Source organism: Glandiceps talaboti, chromosome 13, assembly GCF_964340395.1.
Source record: "Glandiceps talaboti chromosome 13, keGlaTala1.1, whole genome shotgun sequence".
Lineage (NCBI taxonomy): Eukaryota > Metazoa > Hemichordata > Enteropneusta > Spengelidae > Glandiceps > Glandiceps talaboti.
The window spans coordinates 1,567,501-1,592,500 of record NC_135561.1 but is presented as its reverse complement, the minus strand read 5'-3'; the positions used below and the strand labels follow the sequence as shown (position 1 = coordinate 1,592,500).

The window sequence follows — 25,000 nt, the reverse complement described above, 5'->3', positions numbered from 1 at the left end:
CATCTTGCCGAGGGTACAATTCGTGTTTTTACCCTGTAGTTAGTTTGACATAACTATTCATCAACCTTGAAATATTATATATTACGGTATGTTATCAGTAGTAAAGAAAAATAGACCATATATCTAAACATTCTCCAGAGCTATTTTTGTTTTATATGAAGCATTACCTACGTTGTAATTCCACTTTCAAACGGATATATTCGATATCCATATGTACGTGCTGTCTCTCACTTTCCTGATTTGAATGACAATTTCTGAGTGAATTCAAAATTAATGTAATTTAGTTTGCCTATATACTTGTGATGCTACAGATCTCCAAGTTATCAATAAGATATAACAATTTGGCCTATGAAACTATGAAATAAATATACCACACAACATTTTCAGCGATGAACTGTGCCTCTTTCACAATCTTTGCCTTTTGACATTCTTTGCATATTTTGAAGACTTCGACAAAAGCCGACAGCAGGAAGGCGTAACTTGAAATGCCATTTCCTGGTTTAACAGAACAAAACAGGTAATGCTTGCAAAGTTCTGTTATTGAATACTACACAATAGAAACGGAAGGCTGGACGATCGCCTTGAATATCGAAATGTTTAAACTAAACCACACTCTGATATTCTGGTTAATTTTCTTTTGTAATGATATCATTACCGAATGGACTGTAAAGGTACTTGGATAGGCTCGTTACATTCCCACTTGTCTGATAATGTGGTTTCATAGTCAACATTTCTCAAATAGGCTTAAACACTAATTTAGAGCCGCTAAAGTTACTGGCATTCAATAAGAGTCACTCAAGAAATACTTGTGTCAAACCGTTCTAAGATTGTCGTTGAGGCCCACACCTTCTCTTCTCTTTTAATAACGAATCGGTTCTTTCGATTCTAATACGGAAAATTTGAATAAACAATTTAGGGACAAATTTAGAGTTAACATTCATGCACACAAACCCATGCACAAAAGCACACAAAGACTCATACACAGACACAGACACATACACAGGCAGACAGACAGACAGACAGACAGACAGACAGACAGACAGACAGACAGACAGACAGACAGACAGACAGACAGACAGGCAGGCATACATACATACATACATACATACATACATACATACATACATACATACATACATACATACATACATACATACATACATACATGCATGCATACATACATACACACACACATACACACACACACACACACATCCATCCATCCATCCATCCATCCATCCATCCATACATACATACATACATACATACATACATACACACATACATACATACATAGACGCAGCGATGACGGTAAAAATAGTAAATTTTTAAGAGGGGTGGGTAGGTGGTTGGGTTGGGGGGTGAAAACCTGTATGTGATCGTTCTCCGATATCATGTTACAGCGTCTGTCGTCTTTCTCTCCTCACAACCATACAGGCTTGTACTGTAAGATACAGTACTGACTCATACATGAATAATAATTCCAGTATGAATATGGTGACACACACATCTGTGGACAATTAATTGTTATTATAATAGGCATTCTATTCATAGATCTAATTAACATAGCTGTCAACTAGAATGGAGACCAGGGAGTCCTGAAGGCATGTTTGACTGACAACCACAAATTGGGTACGACACAATTACTTTTCATAGCACGTCAGAGATATATGCCAAAATGTTGATTACTGAATCTACCCTTTCATTACTCGTTAATCGATGTGATTTCACAGTAATGGACTTAAAACATGGCGTCAATAACAATTAATAGTGAAATCAATTCAATAAGCGTTAGATCCACTATTTTTTTTCTTTTCATCAACCAATCTACTACCGGGAATAAACCTCGAGTGAAGCGATAAAGGGGATATCAGACGAAATAATTTAGGTTTCATCCTCCGGGTATATTCTTGGACAACGCGATGTCAACAAATGTGTACTTCCATGTACAATCAAATAAGTTGACTTTGTTATTAACCTCGTTCGCAGAGAATGACGGACATATTGATATACATAGTCATTGTTTTAATAACGATTTAGGGGCTCTACGTTTCACAGTTGTGTAGCTGACTACATCAATTACAGAATTTCCATCCCCTCTGATATTTTGACCCTTCACAAAAAGTATTATATTTATCAATTTATTTATTTACCATTTTAACGCATTATATAATTGCCTTATTTTTGACATCACTATCTGACCGTCTCATTATCCCGTATTTCAATTTGTATAGTATCACGTTAGTGGTAAAGATAAAGGAGTCCTTGTGTCGAAATGCTAGATTTCTGAAAGACAACATTATAACAAATTATTGCTTTGAGTTTATGGTAGCGTTATACCCCCCCCCCCCCCCGCCCCACACACTGCAAGTCAACAGATCTGAAGTCCCAAAAAATGTACACTGCAAGATCATGAAAGTCAACAGAAGTCCCGTACACTGCAAGATCATGCGCGTCATCAGAAGTCCCATACACTGCAAGATCATGCACGTTATCAGAAGTCCCGGCCGTACACTGCAAGATCATGCACGTCATCAGAAGTCCCGGCCGTACACTGCAAGATCATGCACGTCATCAGAAGTCCCGGCCGTACACTGCAAGATCATGCAAGTCATCGCAAATGTCACTCCGCCGTTTAGTACAATAAACTAACGGCCATTCAATAGCCTATGCCTACATGTCGCAAGGGTAGTTTTAGTCGTCTGTGTCTATATTAGACAACCGAGATCTCCGTTGCCAGAGTAGTATTATTTACCAACGTCATTAACCTATGGTAACCACTTTTAAACATGTAGTAAGATGAAAACAATGTCTCTTTAAATACACGCATTTAGAGGCTACACAGTACAACTGTAAAACCAAAAGTTAATGTCACATTGGCCTAATTGAATCTTAGCCATAATTCTTGGCTACTTCGTCTTTCAAAATGTTCTTTTTCACATTTTGACCAAAAAGGATACTTATGGTTATTAATTCTAATCATTTAGGCAACAATTCCACCATATTGTGTACATATAATGCTGTTTATTTTCACTTGCATAATTTGGCAACGTTTTGTTAGAATTATATATGTTAATTTGTAAACAGTGATCAAGAACTACCAGGCTATTCCTTTTCGAATGACTGGTGCGGAGCTATAAAGCATTACGGAATGAAGCTAGCGTGGATATACAGATCATTGCCTCTTCCATCAATATTTGATAAATGTAAACGATGATAAAGAGAATTCATTATCAACTGCTAAATATTTGATCAGTAATCAGACACAAAGTGCTAAATACACTACACGGTGTATGCAGACCACAGGGAGTTCAGCCTCAGTTAGTTTTGTTTACAAATACAAACAAGTAAACAAACAAAATACAAACAAATAAATAAACAAGTAAACAAGAAACATAGGTCGTGTTTGTTTGTTTGTTTGTTTGTTTGTTCATGTATTTATCTACTCATTTATCGGTTTATTTGTTTATGTTTTTGTTTACTTGTTTATTTATTTGTTTGCATGTTGTTTGTTTACTTGTTTGTTTGTATTTGTAAACAAAGCTAACTGAGCCTGAGCTCCATGTGTGCAGACTACGATGGAAGCCCACGAACAATCAATACATTTAATACCTACCTTTATTGGGATTTAATATAGTTTTGATAAATTATTCAAAACTCTGACGTGTTTTGACAATATTTAGGCTAGCTTCAATATAATGATTGTACAAAGCTATTTATTAGGAATTATTAATAACTTTGTTATTAGAATTGCACACCCAATTCACATCTACAGATATATGGATGGATGGATGGATGGATCGGTGGGTAGGTGGGTAGGTGAATGGAAGGAGGGATGGGTGGATAATACAGACACATAAAGCAACTGGAGTAAAGTGTTGACATCTATCATTAAATCAACTAACCTGATCTGATACTGTTTAAACTAACTTGTGTTAATTGTCTCAAACAGATGTCGCCCCCAAATTCATTAGTTCTCGCCGAACTGTGTCAGCCGCTTTTGAGAAATGATGATACAAATAAACAGACAGGTTACATACTTACCATTTTCCGTTTGTGGGCGAGTAAAAATGCTTAGAGTGGTAAAATGAATATCTGTTTACGGTACATCATTAATTTCTAGTCACAGGTATGTTCTCGACTTTACTTACTTAAACTAATACAAAGTATTGCATTTACTGATGTAAACAACAAAACACACGCTTATGATGTAATAATGACAAGTAATTTGATCGCCAACTAAGCTCCCGGAAATGACCGTCAAGACTAATGTACGGTGCTGGCATACAATATGCATTATTTGCATTACAGCCGTAGGCGAAATCTTTGTTCAATTTTTACAGACTGCTGTCTGCGAAAATATTTCCTTCGTGGAATGTATATTTTCATTTGACATAAAAATGAGTGAAAACTCACAGTTCAAGTACTGATACATGTAACATCGGTTTAAAATCCCCATTATTGATTTTATCCAACTTTCCACAATATCATAAAATACGTAAAATACTTAAACAAAGGTGAACCCCAATCGATTATTAAGCATTAACGATAGCCATATACATCAGTCTAGAAAACGTGAGTGAAAATGTTGGTGATGACGCAATCAAGAAAATGCGTACGTAAATTATTTTGTATCTTTTATTTAACTCAGTGATTGCGTGATCTCTAGTCTAGTCCAGGTCTTTAAAGAGCATCCCAAGTCTCTGCAATGACATTTTGGAACTGGACATGATCAACAAAATGATCAACCTTCCAAACGTAAAAAAATCCATATAGTCATTTGATGGCATAGCAAGCGTTCTTCTAAAGAGTTTTATCACACGGACAGGATACTGTATACGTGATCAACCCTATTTTAGATTTTTACATCCAAAACTCTAAGTTAAATTTTGTGTTTGGAGAAGCGGAGTCCTTAAAAAAACCCGGTTTTTTTTCTGTTTGTTTGTTTGTTTGTTTGTTTGTTTGTTTGTTTGTTTGTTTGTTTGTTTGTTTGTTTGTTTGTTTGAAAACATATATACTGCAACAGTTTCCATGGATTTGTTGCCATACGTAATGACCTTGCTACTATTATTCAATCGATCAAAATAAATATAAATGTCTCTGTGGGGTGTGTCGATGTCTAGATAGTGCTAGAATATGGGAATGAATGATGTGCTATAACTTATCAAATGTAATTAGTGAATTACAAATGCAACGTGTTAAAATAGGATACTTCCTTCACATTCGAAAACATCATCAATAAATTAACTATACCATTAAAGTTACCATTAATGCTAAAACTATTTTGACGTTTTATAGATCACATAGTCGTACTGTTCAGTAGACATGCGTCGTCTTATAGAAAGTCTCTGAGGACGAAAAATGCCCAACTTCTATTTGTCATTATAAGATGCCATTCGAGTATAATCAATTTTTAACTAACCTATGTTTCATTGCCGATGTATACAATATCGCTGACAATCAACATTTCAACATATCTTCTTAAAGTTGATATAAAATATATCTTCTACTACTATTTGGTCAATATATCCTCTACTATTTGATGAATAGATCTGCTTTCAAGATGCTGTCTTTGCACACAGCAAAATGCCACCATTATTAAAATTAAGAATAAACATTGCAAGTCTTACAGCCTTAAACTATATGCTACCAAAACATTTCAGTATTGATAACATACCATTCCTTTGTAATCTCTGTATTTTTCCAAAACTATTAAAACCTTTTAAAGTAAAAAGAGTAGTTCTTAAATATACTTCATAACATAGACATCTCGTTCCCATGTACCAAATCTTTTGTGTGTAGAATGTTCTTATTACGATGGTAATGAAATTGTCTCTTTTGCCTTTATTTACATTCCACGCATATCCGTAAAATACAAACATAGTCATATTTGTGCTCGTCGACGTTACAGAATCTCCCTAAACATACACGTAACAGATGTCATCGCATCAGACTAATGATCTTACACTGTTGTACCATTGTGTTGTCATCAAACGTTTTGTAATACTTTTGACATAAACGTTTATCTCCATTGTAATATGCATTTTGATATATTTGTGAAAGACTATAAACTATATCTGTGACGTCATTCTTAAAAGATAATCATTTAATAATTACTAGGATTGTCCTGCCCGAACTATTATGATGGAAAATGGGTGATTTGTAAAAAAAAAAAAAAAAACAGTTTTGGGCTTTCAAATTAATATCATCATATATCAGTATGGTAAGGAAAGTATGCATTTCTGGTGCTGTCATTAAATATTGCGTATTGCCAAAACTTTTACTCAAAATGGTAGTATTCGTGAATCGTAATGTGTCATGATGCATTAGTAAAAATAACATAACTTATACATATTGCTTTTCCTCAATTTTTAACCAAGAAGTAGTCTGTATGGTTGTTGTAACTAGTTACCCTCATTGATAACATATTGTGTTTGAAAATATTAATTTACGGTTTTTTATTTGCTTTATGAATAAATAACTATAATAACAGACTGTAAGTAATGATTATGCAAATGAAGTAGTTTCATCTATATGCATTATCTATGGAAACCCGTATGTTTATATGCAAACGATATGCAATTTCTGTTAGGGGAATCAGCAGGATAAAGCCAAGCATATGTAAAGTATTTGGTTTGGTCAATTTCACATTTCTTTTGCTGGTTTTGCGTCCTAAAAGAATATAGTATTTCAAAGTGTAAAGAACAATTATCCGTTAACTGAATTAAGTTCAAATGTCCAGGTCTATATTTTATGATATAAAAGAGAAATAAATGTCTTTTATATCACGTACGGTTCAACGTTTTGTAGGAAACATTTCCATTCAAAAAACTTCACCCCGCTGACACTCAATCAAACATGCTATTGCTCAAACACTGTTAACACAATGGCATCTGCTTATACACAACAAGACATATGCTAAGGCCAATTTGCTTCACTATGTTCTCGTTCAATAAACGACGTTCGTGTAAAAGCTCTGCAATTTATCATTTAAATTTTACAGATGAGACAGTGAGGTGAGGACGAAAGTTAAGTGATGTATTTTGAAGGAAAATGATACGTGTCTTAAATCCTGTTTTTAATAAATAACTGCTGTCATTGAGCACTTCAAAACGTATGCATATTGAGATATCGCGTTAATGCAAATATTTCCTATCGTCATTCTATTTCCTCCCTATCGTACCACTAGAATAGGAATCAATGCAGTCTAATTTCAATCATTGGGATTGTTATCACCACTTCAAAATAATTGGTGTCGCATTAAAGATAAAATTGGTATTTCAAATCCTGTTTAACAAAATCAATATGTGTAATGATATACAACAATCAATGTAGTGAATGTGATTGGCATTAATGATGTCCGTCATAATAAATAATCACAATAGTAACACATATACGCAATTAAATGTAATTACATTACTAAAGTCTGGATTAATATTATGCTTTGTCCCTTTTATGAGCTTTTTAAAAAAGAACTTAACGCTTGTAGGTGTTATTGCAGTATTAAGTGAAGAAAGTTGATTTTTATGTATATATTATGACAAAATATGTCTATTAAGGCCAGGTGATTGAGTGTCATTGTTTGTCGAAATGTAACCCTATATATATATAAATGAAACTGAGGAATGAAAAGTAACACGTGTAGCAAGAGTGTTTTAGCCAACTGAGCTAACGTGTCAACTGGTAGATTCCGTGGGCCGTTCTGATGTGTACCTTTCTATTCCTCAAGGCAGATGAGAAGCCGTACTTATTAACCTATTAGCCTTTCAACCTAAATGATCCAAATTTGAATTCACAGCGACCCTGCCTATGGGTCACCAACTTCCGAATCGGTTTACTAAATTAATGAAGATCAATACATGATGCTACGGCTTTTTATGTTGAATACCAAATAACTATATACAGATGAAACTCACTCAAATAATGTGTATATGTATATATTGCGTCATGAAATAAGTCGGCATTCCGTGGGCAGATGGTTTTTCTATAGCTGTCGGACGATTCATTGACCCCTAGTTCGAGATTATATGCCCTACGATCAGCCTATAATGCTTATACTGCATACCTTGTGAATAATGGCATAAAATCATTTAAAAACGATTTGCCTGAAGTTATACTGAAATCGTAACTATTTCAAAATCGTAAAGGTTTTAAGAGGTACACTTGCTTGTGTGTGTTATAGGAAATGATCACACTACTAGTATGGTCAATGGACCATGTGTTATAGGAAATGATCACACTAATAATATGGTCAATGAACCATGTGACAAGTCGAATAATGCAAGCACATTGATAGCAGGAAAAGATGACGTCAGAGCGACCATTTCGTATCCATTTCAAAAATAGTAGAATGATCGTAATCTTGCTACATTTGGAGATAACGTTTATTAAGAGTTCGTCATTGACTTGATACGAAGTGTAAAAAACATTCACACAATTACGCAAATGACAAATGTAATAATAATTGCCGATACTTTATGTGTGTGTGTGTGTGTGTGTATGTATGTATGTATGTATGTATGTATGTATGTATGTATGTATGTATGTATGTATTTATGTATGTATGTATGTATTTATGTATGTATGTATGTATGTATGTATGTATGTATGTATGTATGTATGTATGTATGTATGTATGTATGTATGTATGTATGCATGTATGTATGTATGTATGTATGTATGTATGTATGTATGTATGTGTGTGTGTATGGTATGTATGGTATGTATGTATGTATGTATGTATGTATGTATGTATGTATGTATGTATGTATGTATGTATGTATGTATGTACGTACGTATTAAAGGTACAGTTGTGTACTCCCCAAAACATAACCTTGTTTTCATAATTTCCTGTATTCTTCAATTATTCATAACTTTTTAAAGAGTATCTTAGCTTGTCCATGAATTTCTAAACATCACGACGGAAAATATTTATCTGATTCTATAAACATGAATAATGATTGATGTGAACGATATCATAAACAACGCCACCATGCGGTATGCAATGTTTAATGTATCTTTAGCACTTGGTGTAGTATCACATCATGTTCATTGAAGCTGCCCAGTTGATCGATTGCTGACTGTATGATAACAGTCACTTCCATCCGCTGCGAATAGCACACATCATGGCGAACAGGTTATTCCAATGTTCTTGTGTGCTTGTGTTGGAAGTAATTATTTCATGTCTTTGCGTTTACAGTGTACAGGTCAACAACACTGGAGACAATGAGCATCACCCTGACCAGGTTTTGAATGACTTGATGAAAAACTATGACAAGAAGTTCAGACCAAACATGAGAGGTATGTTGCGCTTTGTGTCATATTATTCAAGCCGTGTCATCTGGATTCTTGTTATTTATAAAATGCATACATCTTTCTATCCTTTTCAAAACTGTCCTGAGTAAACTCAATTATGCAAATTCAAGATAATGTATATTGATTGATTATTATCTTTTCAAAAGATTACGTCTTTTCAGTTGTTGAAATGTCCTTTGACATTATTATTTGTTTTGAGAATACTTGTATTAATAGGCATATTTTGTTAAAACCAGTATTATATTAATATAAAATTTAAATCTGCGAAATTAAGACTGAGTTTATTATTGCACATTTTCTAGCTCTTATGTCATGTTGCATAATAATCAGGAGTGAAACTGTATACAACCTGTCCACTCAATTTGTATTATTAGTCGAGCAGTTTGTTCAACGATGTATGAAGCTTGTACCCTTATTTATCGTAGAACATGTGTTACAGTTCTGAAATAACCTGATCGTAATATGTTGGATTTTTAAAAATTCGACTGGTACATAAGTGGAATAATATAAATTAAAATATATTAAGCCGAAACATAATATAGAAATATTTTCATTATATTCTTGGACATCGATCAATGTCAAATCTATAAATAACTAATATTTGAGATCATTCAATACTTCTTAAGGTTATCTTGGAAGTCCATATTGGACCTGATCGTTTTATATCTGTTTTATTCCTGATATCAATAACATTTATAAAGCGCTATAAGGAAACACTCTACGGTTGTATTAAAAGAGTGGAAAAAACATATCGTTATCCATAAATCAAAATCCATGTGGTAGCTGTACTACTTTCCAAATTGCAGCACACCTCTGAGACGGTTTATATATTTTTTTAAAGAAAGAAGAGTTTTCATTGTTTTCTTCAATTTACTTCAATTTATTCCTAATGGTAAAATACATCTTGTAACACCAAGTTTAATGAACAAAACGGGGTTAATAAATATTAACAAATTTCGTAATAACACGTAAGTTGCACAATGTTATCTTTCAAGGCAATATTGTCAGTTAAGATCAATTACACTATTTTGTACCATAATAAATCTAGTACTATTAGGTCACGACTTTCTGTTCTGTGATTAATGTAATAATTGCATTATTTTATAACACGCGAGTGGTACAGAATATTTACATCCATTGACACACCCATCTCTTAACGGCGAGTTCTGTCTGGACTTGTAATAAAATTTCCCCCTCAAGGGATTAATGATATTGTTTCTTATTCTGAAACAAAAATGCCTATGGGGGCTTTTAATTCAGTGCACATACCTCTCCATTTATTTATTTATTGTGTTTTTTTTCATCTATTTTCTTTCATTTCTAAAATGATTTACGTATGCTACATAATTTTGTACTTAACTATGGCGAGTGCAATATAATGCACGTTCATCAAACGGTCTTAATTTAAAATGTTTGATAAAATTTAATGTACTCAAAAAGCTAAGCACTGTTACTTTAGCTCAGATCAGAGCCATTGTGGCCACTTGTTTTACAGCCTTGCAACCCATCTTTACAGTTTACACGAGATAGGTGTTATCTGATCAATACAACCGGTAGTTGAAGACTTTGTCACATACAAGAGTAAAATGCCCTATCTATTGCAAGCAAGACCTTTGCATTGCGGAGAGTCATCGGGCTTTTGGTGCCGAAGCAATGTATGTGGAAACGGCACGTGGTCAATCTCAAGTCACTGTCATAAGCATACACTGGTCTCTTAGCTCATAATGACAATGTGTTTGTTTTCGCTTTTTGTATGATGGATGACAATGCATTTATATCCTAAGATACTGAAATCTTACTGATATCCAGTAGTGATGTAGATGTACAAACAGTGAATGTAGACGAAAAAGATACATACATATGTATGTATGTACAGGCAAAAACACTACATCCTGTTTGCGCTTACCACACACAGTAGGTAACATTCCCACAGTCATTTAAGTATTTGACCTATGTACTATGAATAAAAGGTTAATAGTATCTATTAATTGAACACTGCAAGAAGTGTCAACATATTAAGCTGATATCACATCAATATAACGTTATCGATATTTATATGATAATAGGGTTATGTGTTTATCACTTCATACTTTTATCACCAGCTGCGTGTAGACTAGACTCGCTAACAAGATACTAGTATGCAGAATTGCTAATCAGACACAGAGCCACATATTATATGAATGCAATTGATATAAATATATATTTGTATTGTTATTCAGAATATGAATATTGCATGGCAATCAAATGAAATTTCTTTTTTAAAATTCACATGAAACAGCTATAATGATACTGGATTCTTCAAACCCCGTACTCCATCGGTGTTGGTACTTATAAAGGGAACCCGAATAATTAAATTTGGGAATATCACAGCCTACAGTACTTTTAGAGTAGTAATGAGTGTGCTTGGGTAACATTGTGAATTAAAGCACCAAATGCACTTCATCATATCGATTACAGTTAGTCTGATGATACATGTACATACTAAATGTTCTCGGTACAAAGCACATTCCCGTCAGGGACATCCTATTAAACTTTCTTGCTGTAGCTTTTTTGTCAAATATTTATTTATTCATTTTTTTTTTGGGGGGGGGGTAAAAGTCATTGACATAAACATTATTTATCAATCGTTTTCGACATTTTCGGTAAAGCGACCTCGTTTTATCAAAATGGTTTTCAAAAGGGTTCCATAAAATGAAACAGTCTCATTATTCACATGTCTCAACATGGCATATTTAATGTAGTGAACGTGCCGACAACTATACATGTTCGCACAAGAAGTTCATTGCCTGGTGACGTATTATTTGAAATTGCTTTACAAATATCAAAAATGAAAATAATCGCCATTGAGGAAAAGAATAACGATTCGAATAAATTCGATAATTCGATTCGATAAATGTTAAGCAAAAGTCATTTTAGTTATTTCGGAACAACCTCACAAGCATAGAATAGTCAAGCTGTTATTAAGGCGGCATGTACCGTTGAATACTCGACGATGCTCGTTGGCGTACCTACTGAATATTTCCTTCTAGACACATGTGAATAAAACACGCTCAGCGATGCTAATATGTCATATTTTTGTGTTCAGTGACCCTGGTAATGTATGGTATAAATGGCGGTATGATGATATCACATGAACGCAATTTAAGATATGTAGAGTTTTATTACCGGTAAAGAGTATAAAATAACAGTCAGACTCTGAGTTGAATTATATCCAGGTACTAACATAGCACACAACGTTAACTCCTCGACACACTAAACAACATTTGCCCAAGTCCATCCATCAAGTTTGGTACACATACAGGTATCTTATACAAATATGAACGTCCCTGCAATGCCTGGCCAGTGTTTGTTTTAAATAAGAAGTTAATCAATCCATTTAAATACAGAACAGTCACTTGTCGATTCAAGGTAAACACGCCCTTACTGTTTATAATCTGACAAGCTGAACGCCGTCTACAGTACATTTATGTTTTCTGGCCGATATGCAAGCCTAGATTATTTCATATTATCATAGACATGACTTAAATATTACACTGGACATCATTAATTATAACTACATTACATTACATTACATGATTCCGTCAAAGATTATGAGAACTTCGTTAGTTGAAATCCTTGGTAATCCATTTATACCCCAGCCGTCAATCAAGTCTATTCTCACCAACAAGTGAAAATATTTAAGTCCAATATTTTTTTTAAAAAACGACAACATATAAGACGAGAATCGATAAACAACGTAACACTGTTATTTTCACACAACAAGGGTCAATATCTCAATTATACAATATATTCATCAATATATAAATTTGTCTAATAATATCTATCTATCTATCTATCTATATATCTATCTATCTATATATTTATCTATCTATCTATACATACATACATACATACATACATACATACATACATACATACATACACACATACATACACACACACACACACACACACACACACACATATATATATATATATATATATATATATATATATATATATATATATATATATATATATATATATATATATATATATATATATATAAACATTTACGTGTACATATTGAGCTTGTCAATCTCAATTTATCAGTCGCCTAATGGTTGCCGAGGAGGCGTGAAACTCCGAGGAACGACTTATAACATCCTTAAGCTTATTCCTTGGATTAAGTATACATGAATATATTCGTCATTAGGCCCTTTCTGTATTAACCTCTTTAACTGGGTCACATCTCTACTGAAAACAACGGCAGTCGTATCAGTAGATGTTTACACTGACTGCGCAATATGTTATTAATTTGGGCAATTATCCCATGAGTTTGTTCTAGCATTAACAGTCTACTAATTAATGCAAAGCTGGTAAACTCTGATAAGACGATGATAACAGTAGGAATTTGGTGGAAAAATAGTGAGAGGAAACAATATTTAAAACTTTATTTGAAATATAGAGAAAATGATATTAGAAATACGGAAAATCGCGAATGTGAGTGAGGTCATTGATGAAACAATTAATTCAAGGGATGGCAATTTTGCTGTATGTGTGAAAACAAGTATTTTGACACTTTCACTGTCCTTGAAAAAAAACCGAGGACACCATTGAAAAATTATTGTGTAATCTAAATTTATGATATGGAGATTGCAATGAATACAATGACAAGGTGGCTAGTAATCCCATTGTATTATCCCTTAAAGGACGAGATCAAAAATTAATGCAGGATAAAACAAAACTTTTGTATTGAGGGGGTACAAAACAGATCCATTTATTAAAAAAACCAAAATAGTTCTTGGAGGAAGAGAACTGAAATGGTTCAACCTCCCACCCCCAAACTAAAAATATTTGGGTTTTTTATATCCTACATTGAACTGATCTCGCCCCGTATGGTTATTATAATCGCCGATTTTAATGACTCTCATTCTGATAAATGGAAACTTCAGAGTAAATGTGAGATTATAAATTCTAGTTGCAAATATCATGATCCCAAGGAAACCTACCTGATTATATTAGAGGCAATGAAACTTTGGATTGTAAACAGGAGACATCGTAATTGTTTCCATAGCAACACTTAATTTAAATAGATCATTAAAACTCATAAATTGTTCGTACACAACTAAATTATAGTAAAAGATGCCATAACATTTAGTAAAAAATAATTGATTTCGATATTTTTGCGATTAAGTTAGTAAGAATAATACTATAAGTAAGTTTTGGTGAAAGTTGTCATGGCAACATAAATTTACCTGTAGATTTGAAAACTCCAAGGTATGGAGAAAAAAGTAAATTTCTGAATGTCTACAAAATTTTCTCTAAAATGGATACAATTTTTTGACATATTGTAGTTTGAATTGGAAGGCATTTTAAATGATGAGTTTGAAAATGCAAAGAAATTGATAGGCCATCTTACTCATTGTCAAATTGCAGCAAAGCAAGTACAGTACTTTCAAGTGGACAGAAAGATCAATATCAGTTCAAACAAGCCCTTTTGTTTGAATTTCTGCTAACATAGGGAGTCTAAAATATGCTCAACTTTTCGGAATGGCAGAATATTACATCTCGGGCTAACAAAAGACTTGGACGAGTTAAACAATCTAGACTCTCGTAAGAGATAAATGGACCCACTAGATTTGTCGTTTCAACCTTATTTTGCACACCCACAATATTTAGTCCATTATTTAGCCAGGAAGACCAAAATATACTATTTAAGCAAATTGCCTATTATATTGGATTATGTGCAGATGAAGTGCGCACATGAATTTGGCTTACTTCTCCTTAATACATCCATATATTATCATCAATGTAAAAATGAAGTATTCATGACCTGTAATATTCATTCGGTAGAATTGATTATCATATATATCAAATATATGTAGGTACCTGGGAATGATGAAATGAATATAAATTTACGGAATCTCATTCGCATAACATCTCTTCTACAATATGGATCTTTCACACACGTCATAAATAGCTGTGAGGAAAATAGACACCAATATACCATTCTACTCTTACTCCTGGAACGTTACCAGCTACAACGAGAAAAGCTATAATTATATATTTACCAGGTTCCGCTATCAATGTCCGGAAATTAGTACAACTTAGATTGCTCTCGAATATTCAATATAATGTGATGTGGCTGGAGAGCAATTTGATACCTGTAAGGCGATTTGCTTAATAGATTTTCACATTAATCCTTCTGACCAGATCAATCGCGTGTTAATTGTTTCATCTGAAATGTATCCTATTTCTGTTGGATGTGAATTTTTTGTTTGATAAAAACCTACTATACGTAGAGCATTTACGTAATTAAATGAAATGTAACTCTTAGACTACAAGTCGTAACACGTAATGGTTTTCAAAATTAAAGTACCGTCGTTATGGAAGTAATATTAGAACCAATGCAGATTGTTATGTACATTTGTGACATGGTCCCATAACACATTGGCTATGCCCTGAGATCTAGATCATTAGGAGCATTCGTAAATACGTACCACTGCCGTTCGGTTTTATTTCTAACCTGGCACAAAATGAAAACAACGATCATCTGAATTAAATTTGCATAATTGCTATCTTGATAAGCTCGACCGTGGCTGTTATTCAGTAGTCAAAGTTATCAAACATACTTTAGTAAGCTACTTTTAGAACCACATATACCCCAAAGCTTTCGCTTTTAAATTATTGTCTTTTATGTGGAAAATGGACGATTCCATATGGTATCTTTCGGAACCCCTTTTCAGCACAGATAATGAAGCTACACCCATGTCTATTATTGGAGTTAACCAAACTACCTATATTCTGAGTACTGGTTGAGAGGCATTGCGTAGGGAAAGAAATAATTTAATAATAATCGGTTTGTGTTTTCACATTATAAACCATCGGTACCACCATTCATCTGCTAACAGTGGAAGTCAAACGAACATATAATGGAAGACTGTTTTGTTTTTCATCCCTGACTCTGCTGTGTCAGACTTGTCTTTCCCTGAAGCCTTCTGTTTCGTTTCTTTGTTTTTACTTGTATATGCAGACGATACACTCTTCAAGGATTCTAATTCATGCAATGATTTCCCAATAATTTTCAGGTCCACCAACCAATGTTACCATAGATATTTACGTCAGTGATTTTGACTCTATAAAGGAAGCAACAATGGTGAGTAAATTGGAATACACATACATGTGGTGTTCATGATAATGACATTTGCAAACACATCTAATCCTTGAGAATGGTGATTAATTCGTTTAATGAAATATACATATACTTTATGCTTAATCTTCTAGATGGCAATATGTTGTATATACAATACGAATGTACTAGGATTTGAACGGATCAATCAATGCAATAATCTCTCCATCGATCGATCATATATATATATATATGCTGCAATCTTCTGCATCGACCTGCAGTGTTTTGTTACATTGTCATGGTGATGTAGGGATCTAGGTTCAAGTTATATCAAATCATAATATGTTTTACATAACAAGGGTAAACAAGAAAGATAGTTTAGGTACAATAATATCCCTAAAGTTAATGCTTAGATTATGGTGAGTATTTTCACAAAGTGAATAGGATGACATATGAACGCCAAAGAGAATTACAAAAATATGGGCAATATTACCAGTTCCTTTATAGTCATATAATACATATGGAATAGGTGCCCAGATCATGCAGCTATGAACGTGGAGATTCGATAACCAGACCGTACATAGACGACGCCATATTGAATCTCGTCGATTCAGCTCTCGCATCGCACGAGAACATATCATTTGTTAGATATTGGTTATTGTAGCACACATGTTTTCAATTTCGTTCATCAGAGTATTATAGTGACTCGAACTTAGACTATGCTGAAAAACACACATTATAGATTATACAAGGTAGAATGACATTTCCAATCGCAGAAAATACAGTCAAACGTATGGTTGAAGTAAAATTACGATATTAGCAAATATTTGTCAATTTGTTGTTATTTCGTAATGTAGTAAGAGGATTATAGAGAATCCAGACATTGGAACATAGAAGGGTAAGAAGAAAATATAAGATTTGATATTGAATATTATGAGAAGTACATGTACTTTCAATAATTACTTAGGATGGTATTAACACACAAAAAATACTAAATTTAATATCATATGACAAATCCGAAGAACGCGTTACCAAAATATCACCGACTTTTTGCAAGAGGATTAGTATTTTCATAATAATGAATGGGATTACGTATGTACGCGAAAGAGAATTACAAAACCATATTACCTGTTCCTTTTAATAAAGTCAGCAACTTTTTGCAGTAATTAGATCGAAAGATGTCAGGCCTAGTTTATTATGCCTAGTGTTTCTTTTCTTTATGCTGCTTTTTCGCACTGACCTTGGCAATTACTTACATAACTAGATACATATCCTCATGGCAGACCTGTAGAATGATAGACTGTATCACATTGATAACACACGAGACATCTACTACTAGATGTAAACTGAATGCCTTCAGTAAAGCCTTTTGATTAGTTTCTTCACCCATTAATTATCAGACTGTGTAATTCTTAGCTACCATGCATGTTATCTCAGTTAATTTGTAAATTTCGAATCATTAATTGAGCAAATGACTCGTGAAAATTACAAACTACATCAACCGGTTATAGAGAATGTATGAACTACTTTGTTATCGTCAGTGCATATAAGAGTTATTTGAAATTATATCCTTGCATTCGAAATTGTTAATGAAAATAGTTATTCGTGTAAATATAACATTAATATTCAGGAAATGTTTGCCAAAGCCAAGTTCTAGTCATAACTCTAACATATGTATACTAAATATCGTTGGAATTGAACAATCCGTTTTTGAGGAAACTGTGACACCGACATCGCAATACAATAACCACCTTTAATGGAAGCGTGAGGTAATGATACTTCGTTTCACACTGGCAGCACAGAGACATCAAATATGATACATAGTATATCACTGATTGAACAGATACATGTACAATGATACATTATATCACACTGATAGCACAGTGACATGTAAAATGATACATTATATCACACTGATTGCACAGTGACATGTAAAATGATACATCGTATCACACTGATAGCACAGTGACATGTAAAATGATACATTATATCACACTGAGTGCACAGAGACATGTAAAATAATACATCATTTCACACTGATAGTACAGTGACATGTAAAATGATAATAATACATTGTGTCATATTGATAGTGCATAGACATGTAAAACAATACTTTGCACCAAAGTATGTACATATTATCAATTGCACTTATTCAAATCAATTAGTCAAGACAAGTTTGAAAAGCTCACGTTTACTTGATGAGATACTGTTCACATTCATGTCTGCTCTCAGTGTATGTATGTAGCTTGGTTGTGAAGTAATCACAAGAGTCGCTGTGAAAGTCAACCCAATCATGTGTGACCTAATTGACTGTTTACACCAAATGTACTTCCGAGGCAAATAGATTTCAAATGAATTAGTAATGCATGTTGAAATATGTATATCTTCACTGACTTTGTGTTGGGACATATCAGTTTATAAATGTAATAAATTGTATATATTTTTCATATCAATATACTGATTTGACACCATGTTTTGGAATCGATTCTGAAATGTATATGGTATGCTTCATTCAAATTTAATCCTTTAATATAAAATAAGAACTAGTAGTTATCTTCTCCATTCCTTTTAAAGCCACAACTTAAAGGTCTGTGTCTAACTGACAAATAGGTGTGGACAAATTCTAGTATACTCCACAAGCCTGATTGAACGCGTCCTAACAAAAGTATGGTTTTATACCCTGATCGTTCTATGTTACAACAACTTTCTTCTACTTCATTGGTTCTGGAGTGCTCGAAATATGAGTTAAAATGTTGCACCTCACCCATATTTTCCATGCTTCATGTTTGTTGGATGTATATTCTATTATTCCGTACTATCTGTCTTTATTCGGCCTGAAAATACTTGTGACCTACTGGTTTTGTTACCACTCGTCTACCGACTCGTAGTGACAAGGCTTCCTCGTGTTTTCTTTGGCTGACAGAAGAAAATATTGGAGAATTATATCTACACATTCCTCAGTACTGTGAACTTTCCCGCCAAATAATAAATTCTCTCACGTAATTACATTACTTCACACAACAAATGTTTCAGTTTTAAAAATAGTTGTCTAGATGGAAGAGAGTCATGATGTCTATAATGTAGTTGACATTTAGTTATTATCCATCATGGTGGTGATAATGATATGTCAGGGTTTAATGTATGGGATGTGTCGATTACTTTTAATTTGTACCACATATTTTGAGATTTGGCAAAATCTACGGCGTACGTAATACTTTCATTCAAAATGTATACAGTGTAGTGATTGGGTGTAACAGTTTGTATTATAACGAACAATGTAACGAATTATATAAGATGGTGCTGATAATTATTGTGAATGACACATATGGTTACAGTAATATGGTTGGAGATGAAGCATGTGATATTTTAAAGTGGAACGCCACTGCAGTAAATGGGTATTTTCATGAATATTCATGGCGTGTCTTGACGTGTTTTATGACACGAACAACACAAATAAAACATTGAGACACAATTGTTATTCGCTTTATTGAAAAACAACATTATTCAGCCCTATAATGACTACTCAATTATGTCAGTCGTGTATGCAAATCCAATTATAACAACTCCTGGTCATAACAAGTTATTATAAATCACAAATGCAATTAAAGGGGAAGGACACGCCAGGAAACAAAGTCGTAAAATACCTGAAGAACATTCCATAACTTCACATAACACAAATTTCGTGTGATTGTCATCAAATTGAAATTTCTTCACCTCCATTGTTCTAACGGGTGTCTACCATTACCTCGTGTGACCTAACAGACATGTATACGTATTAGATAAATAATGAATTGTAATGAGTTTATCTGAAGGTAAGCCGTTGGGATTCATGAATATTTTGTCTCGTAATTAAGCAATTATTCAATTATTCTGTGTGTTATAGTAGAGAGATTTTAAACCAATGAGTAATATCCTGTATACTAGTCATGTCTCTGATAATATTCTGTACACAAGTCCTGTCTCTGATAATACCTATTCAACATGATTCGGTTTAATGTAAATAGAATTATTTCATGGACAAATATAATGAGTTGCCCAAGAACTAAATCAATCAAAGGGTCATTATGACATATTCGTTGTTGAGATATGTCTGAGCAATAATAGCTTTATTTTACCGTACTTTTAGTGAGCTGTCCTTACATTGTCCAGAGGTCAAACAACGCTTTCACCCTAATTGTTAGGCTTGTGATAGAGATATGTGTTAAAACATCAATCTAAATAAAAATGTATGATGAGTGAAGTGGCAAAACATTGTTTGCGCGAAAGAAAATTGAAAAAACTGCCTAAAATGGCAATAGCTTGCAAAAGAATAAAGAACGTAGGAATGTATGAAAATCAATGACGTTAAAAAAAGTCTAACAGTTACTGATGATAGAAAGATAATGGATAACTCTATCCTGACCCCGGAGATCACAGAGTGTCAACACTTTGAAATGCAATTTGTTGATGTCAAACGTAGCAGTAAATTCAATCTTTGCATTAATGGATCTACTAATAGCAGTAGTAGATGACGAGTTCAAACCATTCTCTTCACCTAGATAATAAATAGTGAGTTGATATATAGACTATTAAAACTAGTCATAACAATGTCTACAGAAATTAAGATTAAATAGTGCCTAGCGAATAGTATAGAGTAATGTTTGTGATGTAATGGTCTTTGGGGAACCATCTTCCCTCGAATTCTGCCAAGGCACTAAATTGTGTATGCAAATTCACCTAACTCGAATTCGTCTAAAAACAACATCTTGGTCCTTGACAAAAATATCATCCCATTATATTGACATGCATTCTCGCTAAATGATGACTGTACCTCATGCATTTTATGACATCTTCCCATGAGCTGATCCAGGCAGCATTCGGTTGAATTGATAAAGTACTAAGTAATAAATTAAGCTGGTACATTTAGCAATATCTTTCGTCTACGTCATATCCCAGTGAAAGACTATTTACGAGATACAACCAAGACAATTTTACTTTTTATAAAAAATGTCCAAACTTACCTGGAAATGGATATAGTATAATTGCATGTTATTCCTCAATATTTGCCTTCGTTCAGCCAAGGAAAATACTAATATAATGACCTAAGCGACTCGTGGTGACAACCCTTAGGTCACGAGTATTTTCCGACTGAAAGAAGAAAAATATTGGGGAATAACATTATATTAATTATACCAGCGCCAATAATATCCAAAGAAATTGAACGTTTTGACTCATATTTCGAACACAGTAGAACCAGTGACGTAGACACGAGTTGTTATGACATAGACGCACGTTGTTGTGACGTAGAACGACCAGAGTATATATTCCTTTTTTTTTAACTTGGCTTGTGGATGGTATAATTCCAATTAATCTTAAACGTTCACTTTGGATATACAATTGTCTAATGTGAATTGAAACTGTTGATTTAATCATGATGTAAGAAAATGGCAATAATGGTAAGAATTACATCTACATCTGGGATGACGAGAACATGAACACATTTCCCAAGTTGACCAGGTTATACCTTGACAAATAGGTTTGCTTGTAAAACATGTTTTCAATGACTCTACTATTAATGTTAATTGGCATACATAGCTTATATAAGTCGTTAACGATGTGTTTTTGTGTGTCGGGCGGGTACTTTTCAAGTACTAGTTTTGGAGCGTTGAAAAACCTTTAAGGATAATTTACAAGATTGCATGTGTAACAACAAATACACATGGGAAATATAGCTCTTACGACAAAAACAGCTTTACAATTCCAAGGTACGCAAAGCAATTTGATAAGGAAATCAAGTATTCAGTGGAGACAAGAAGAATGTATTAAATTTGCTAGTAAGCTCTGGATTAAATCAATTAATTAACATGACTATGACTATCATACCAATGTGGTATGCCTCGATTGTTATGATATAAATTACTTTATGTATATGTATGTATGTATGTATGTATGTATGTATGTATGTATGTATGTATGTATGTATGTATGTATGTATGTATGTATGTATGTATGTGTATGTGTGTGTATGTGTGTGTGTATGTATGTGTGTATGTATGTATGTATGTATGTATGTATGTATGTATGTATGTATGTATGTATGTGTGTGGCATGCGTGTATCCAACCATCTAGACGCCAATCCACTGATATAATATTAAATAATTTTAAAACATATGTTGGTAAGCTTAATTTATTTACAAGAGCGAAAGTGAGGACGACGGCAGGTAACATATATGTGAATTATCATCCCACAATATTGAATGTCTTGGATTGCTTTTATGACGTACATCACTACCTTTTATGACGTACATCACTACCTTTTATGACGTACATCATTACCTTTTATGACGTACATCACTACCTTTATCAACTCTACATATCATTAACTTAATTCGATGTTCCTTCACCCAACAGGATTATGGCCTAGTAATATTTCTTCGTCAACGTTGGAATGATAATCGGTTACAATTTAACAGCAGTGAAACGATGGTGCTACAAGGAGAATCGGCCAATTTGCTATGGCAACCTGATCTCTTTCTTCCGAACGAAAAGCGGGGATTCTTGCACTCCGTTACTACAGAGAATAGATTACTTAGGATATATCCTAATGGAGACGTTTTTCTAAGTTCAAGGCAAGTTTAAAATTGTATAATACCAGTTTCATAAAACAGCCCGGAGTTGCACAGTATAGGACAGAGACAGAATGATAGACTGGACGTGCGATATTATGCCCAGTACATACACGGAGATCAACTACAATATGTCAGGTGCATCTCCAAAAAAGTCTGCATGAAAGATATTTGAATCTTACAAACTGTATGCAAGTGTTTTGTTTCTCAGAAATGTGAGAATCCGTGTCAAACTCTGTCGACATAACCTGTAAAGTTGTGGGGTAAGCTTATTACATGTAATACTAGTAGTTGTATTGGCCAGTCGATTACTAGCTGACAGCCGGCATGTCTGGGTTTTGAAAACCATACGCAATACATTTCCATATACCTCTACAAGTATTCTCGTTTTGTGACACAAAACACTTTGATCATAGCCAACTGCCTAGATGTGAATCGTTAGCATGCAAATCTTCAGTAAAATGTGAAACCTCTTTCATAATCGTAATTCCCCATGTAACTCGTGTAAGTGATGTATAAAGGGTAAGATTGCCGATAAGGGTTACTCAAACTCTATCGTATCTTATAGAATGCACTGAGACAAGCATTTACGTTTAAGTTAATGTAATCTTGCGACTTCTAGAAGAAGAATTACTACAACGAAAACTTGATAAATCCAAAAAACACGATTTCATTATCGGAACAAAGAAGAAAATCACTAACTAGACCTCATGACGTACTCTGCAATAGTTGAGTACTGATTCTAGATATGAAACAATAAAGCCACACCCATTTATACCACTTCAGTACACTTTTGAATATATCTACCTTTCTTACAAATAGAATGTCATTGAAACCTTTCTTTCCAGACTGATACAGATTTGGCAGATATTGTAAAATAATGCACATCATTAACGCGAATGTTTGATTGACTAAGTAATGATTTCAGTTCGTTACCAATGTAAAATTACCGAAAATTACACCATAAGTGACTTTCAAGTGAACCTAGGGATATTAGTTCAGACTACTCGAACACTTAAATTACCACCTTCAAATTAAATCCAGATTTTTTTATTTTGAATTCCCGAATTCCAAGTCAAGACATGCTTTATACATACACATCTATGCATGCTTTAAGAGACTCTAGTATGAAATCATGTAATTTTTGTCATTTGTTCAGATTCACTTAAAATTAAATTACTACAGAGTCGCGTCATTCTCCTTCCAAGTTGATTGATTACAAATAACGATTACCGTACAATTTTCTGTACTTTGCTTTCCTGTATCCATAGCCTTGGGTTGAAGTGCACGCATGAATGTTTACAACATCGGTTTCTATGGAAACTGCACGTACATGAATGGTCGTCTACAAACTAATTACAGCATGACGACACCGATTTATAGTTTCTAACTACAAAGGAATCATTCCGTCTGTATCATCGTTAGACAACTTCCGTCAGTGCCTGTAGTATGATCGATCTGAAGTTAAAACAATCAATTATTTAATTAATTAATTATTAGTGATTCGGTTTAATTTGTCGTCGTCATGTTATTTTGATTTAAATTTCTACTATGCAATATACTGTATATGTTGTCCAAGGTTACCATAGATACAGCGCTTTAGTGGTTTTCCTTGTGCAACCAAGAAGACAGCCTACTATGTTTTAATTATTGATACTCTTCCATTCCTTGCCTGAATGTCATTCCACCGGATTTACACGTTTACATTTCAAATTTACGGTAAACAATTTATGTTTGCGGCAGGATTCCTTATAAGTTGACTAATATGTTTTAATCTTGTGTTAGTTTGGTTTCCATGGCATCGATTACACGCCGATAACCGTAACTAATAACATTTTACATTTTCAAAGCTAGTGCCACTTTAGTGGTTTTGTGATAAACTATATTCTGATTTGGTCGTAATATTTTGCCAACCGAAGCATGTGACTTTCGAAGTAGTGCACGTGATGTGCTGATCACATGTATGAC

General features: G+C 33.7%; 1 protein-coding gene across 1 annotated transcript in view; it reads left to right on the top strand.

The window, feature by feature from the left end:
• The window catches only part of LOC144444519 (glycine receptor subunit alpha-3-like), a 62,044-nt gene that overhangs the window by 25,785 nt on the left and 11,259 nt on the right, over positions 1-25,000 (top strand). The window contains exons 2-4 of the mRNA XM_078133962.1: positions 9,200-9,300; positions 16,386-16,453; positions 22,818-23,035. Coding sequence (XP_077990088.1) covers positions 9,200-9,300; positions 16,386-16,453; positions 22,818-23,035 — 387 coding nt within the window. The remainder of the gene's footprint in view (positions 1-9,199; positions 9,301-16,385; positions 16,454-22,817; positions 23,036-25,000) is intronic.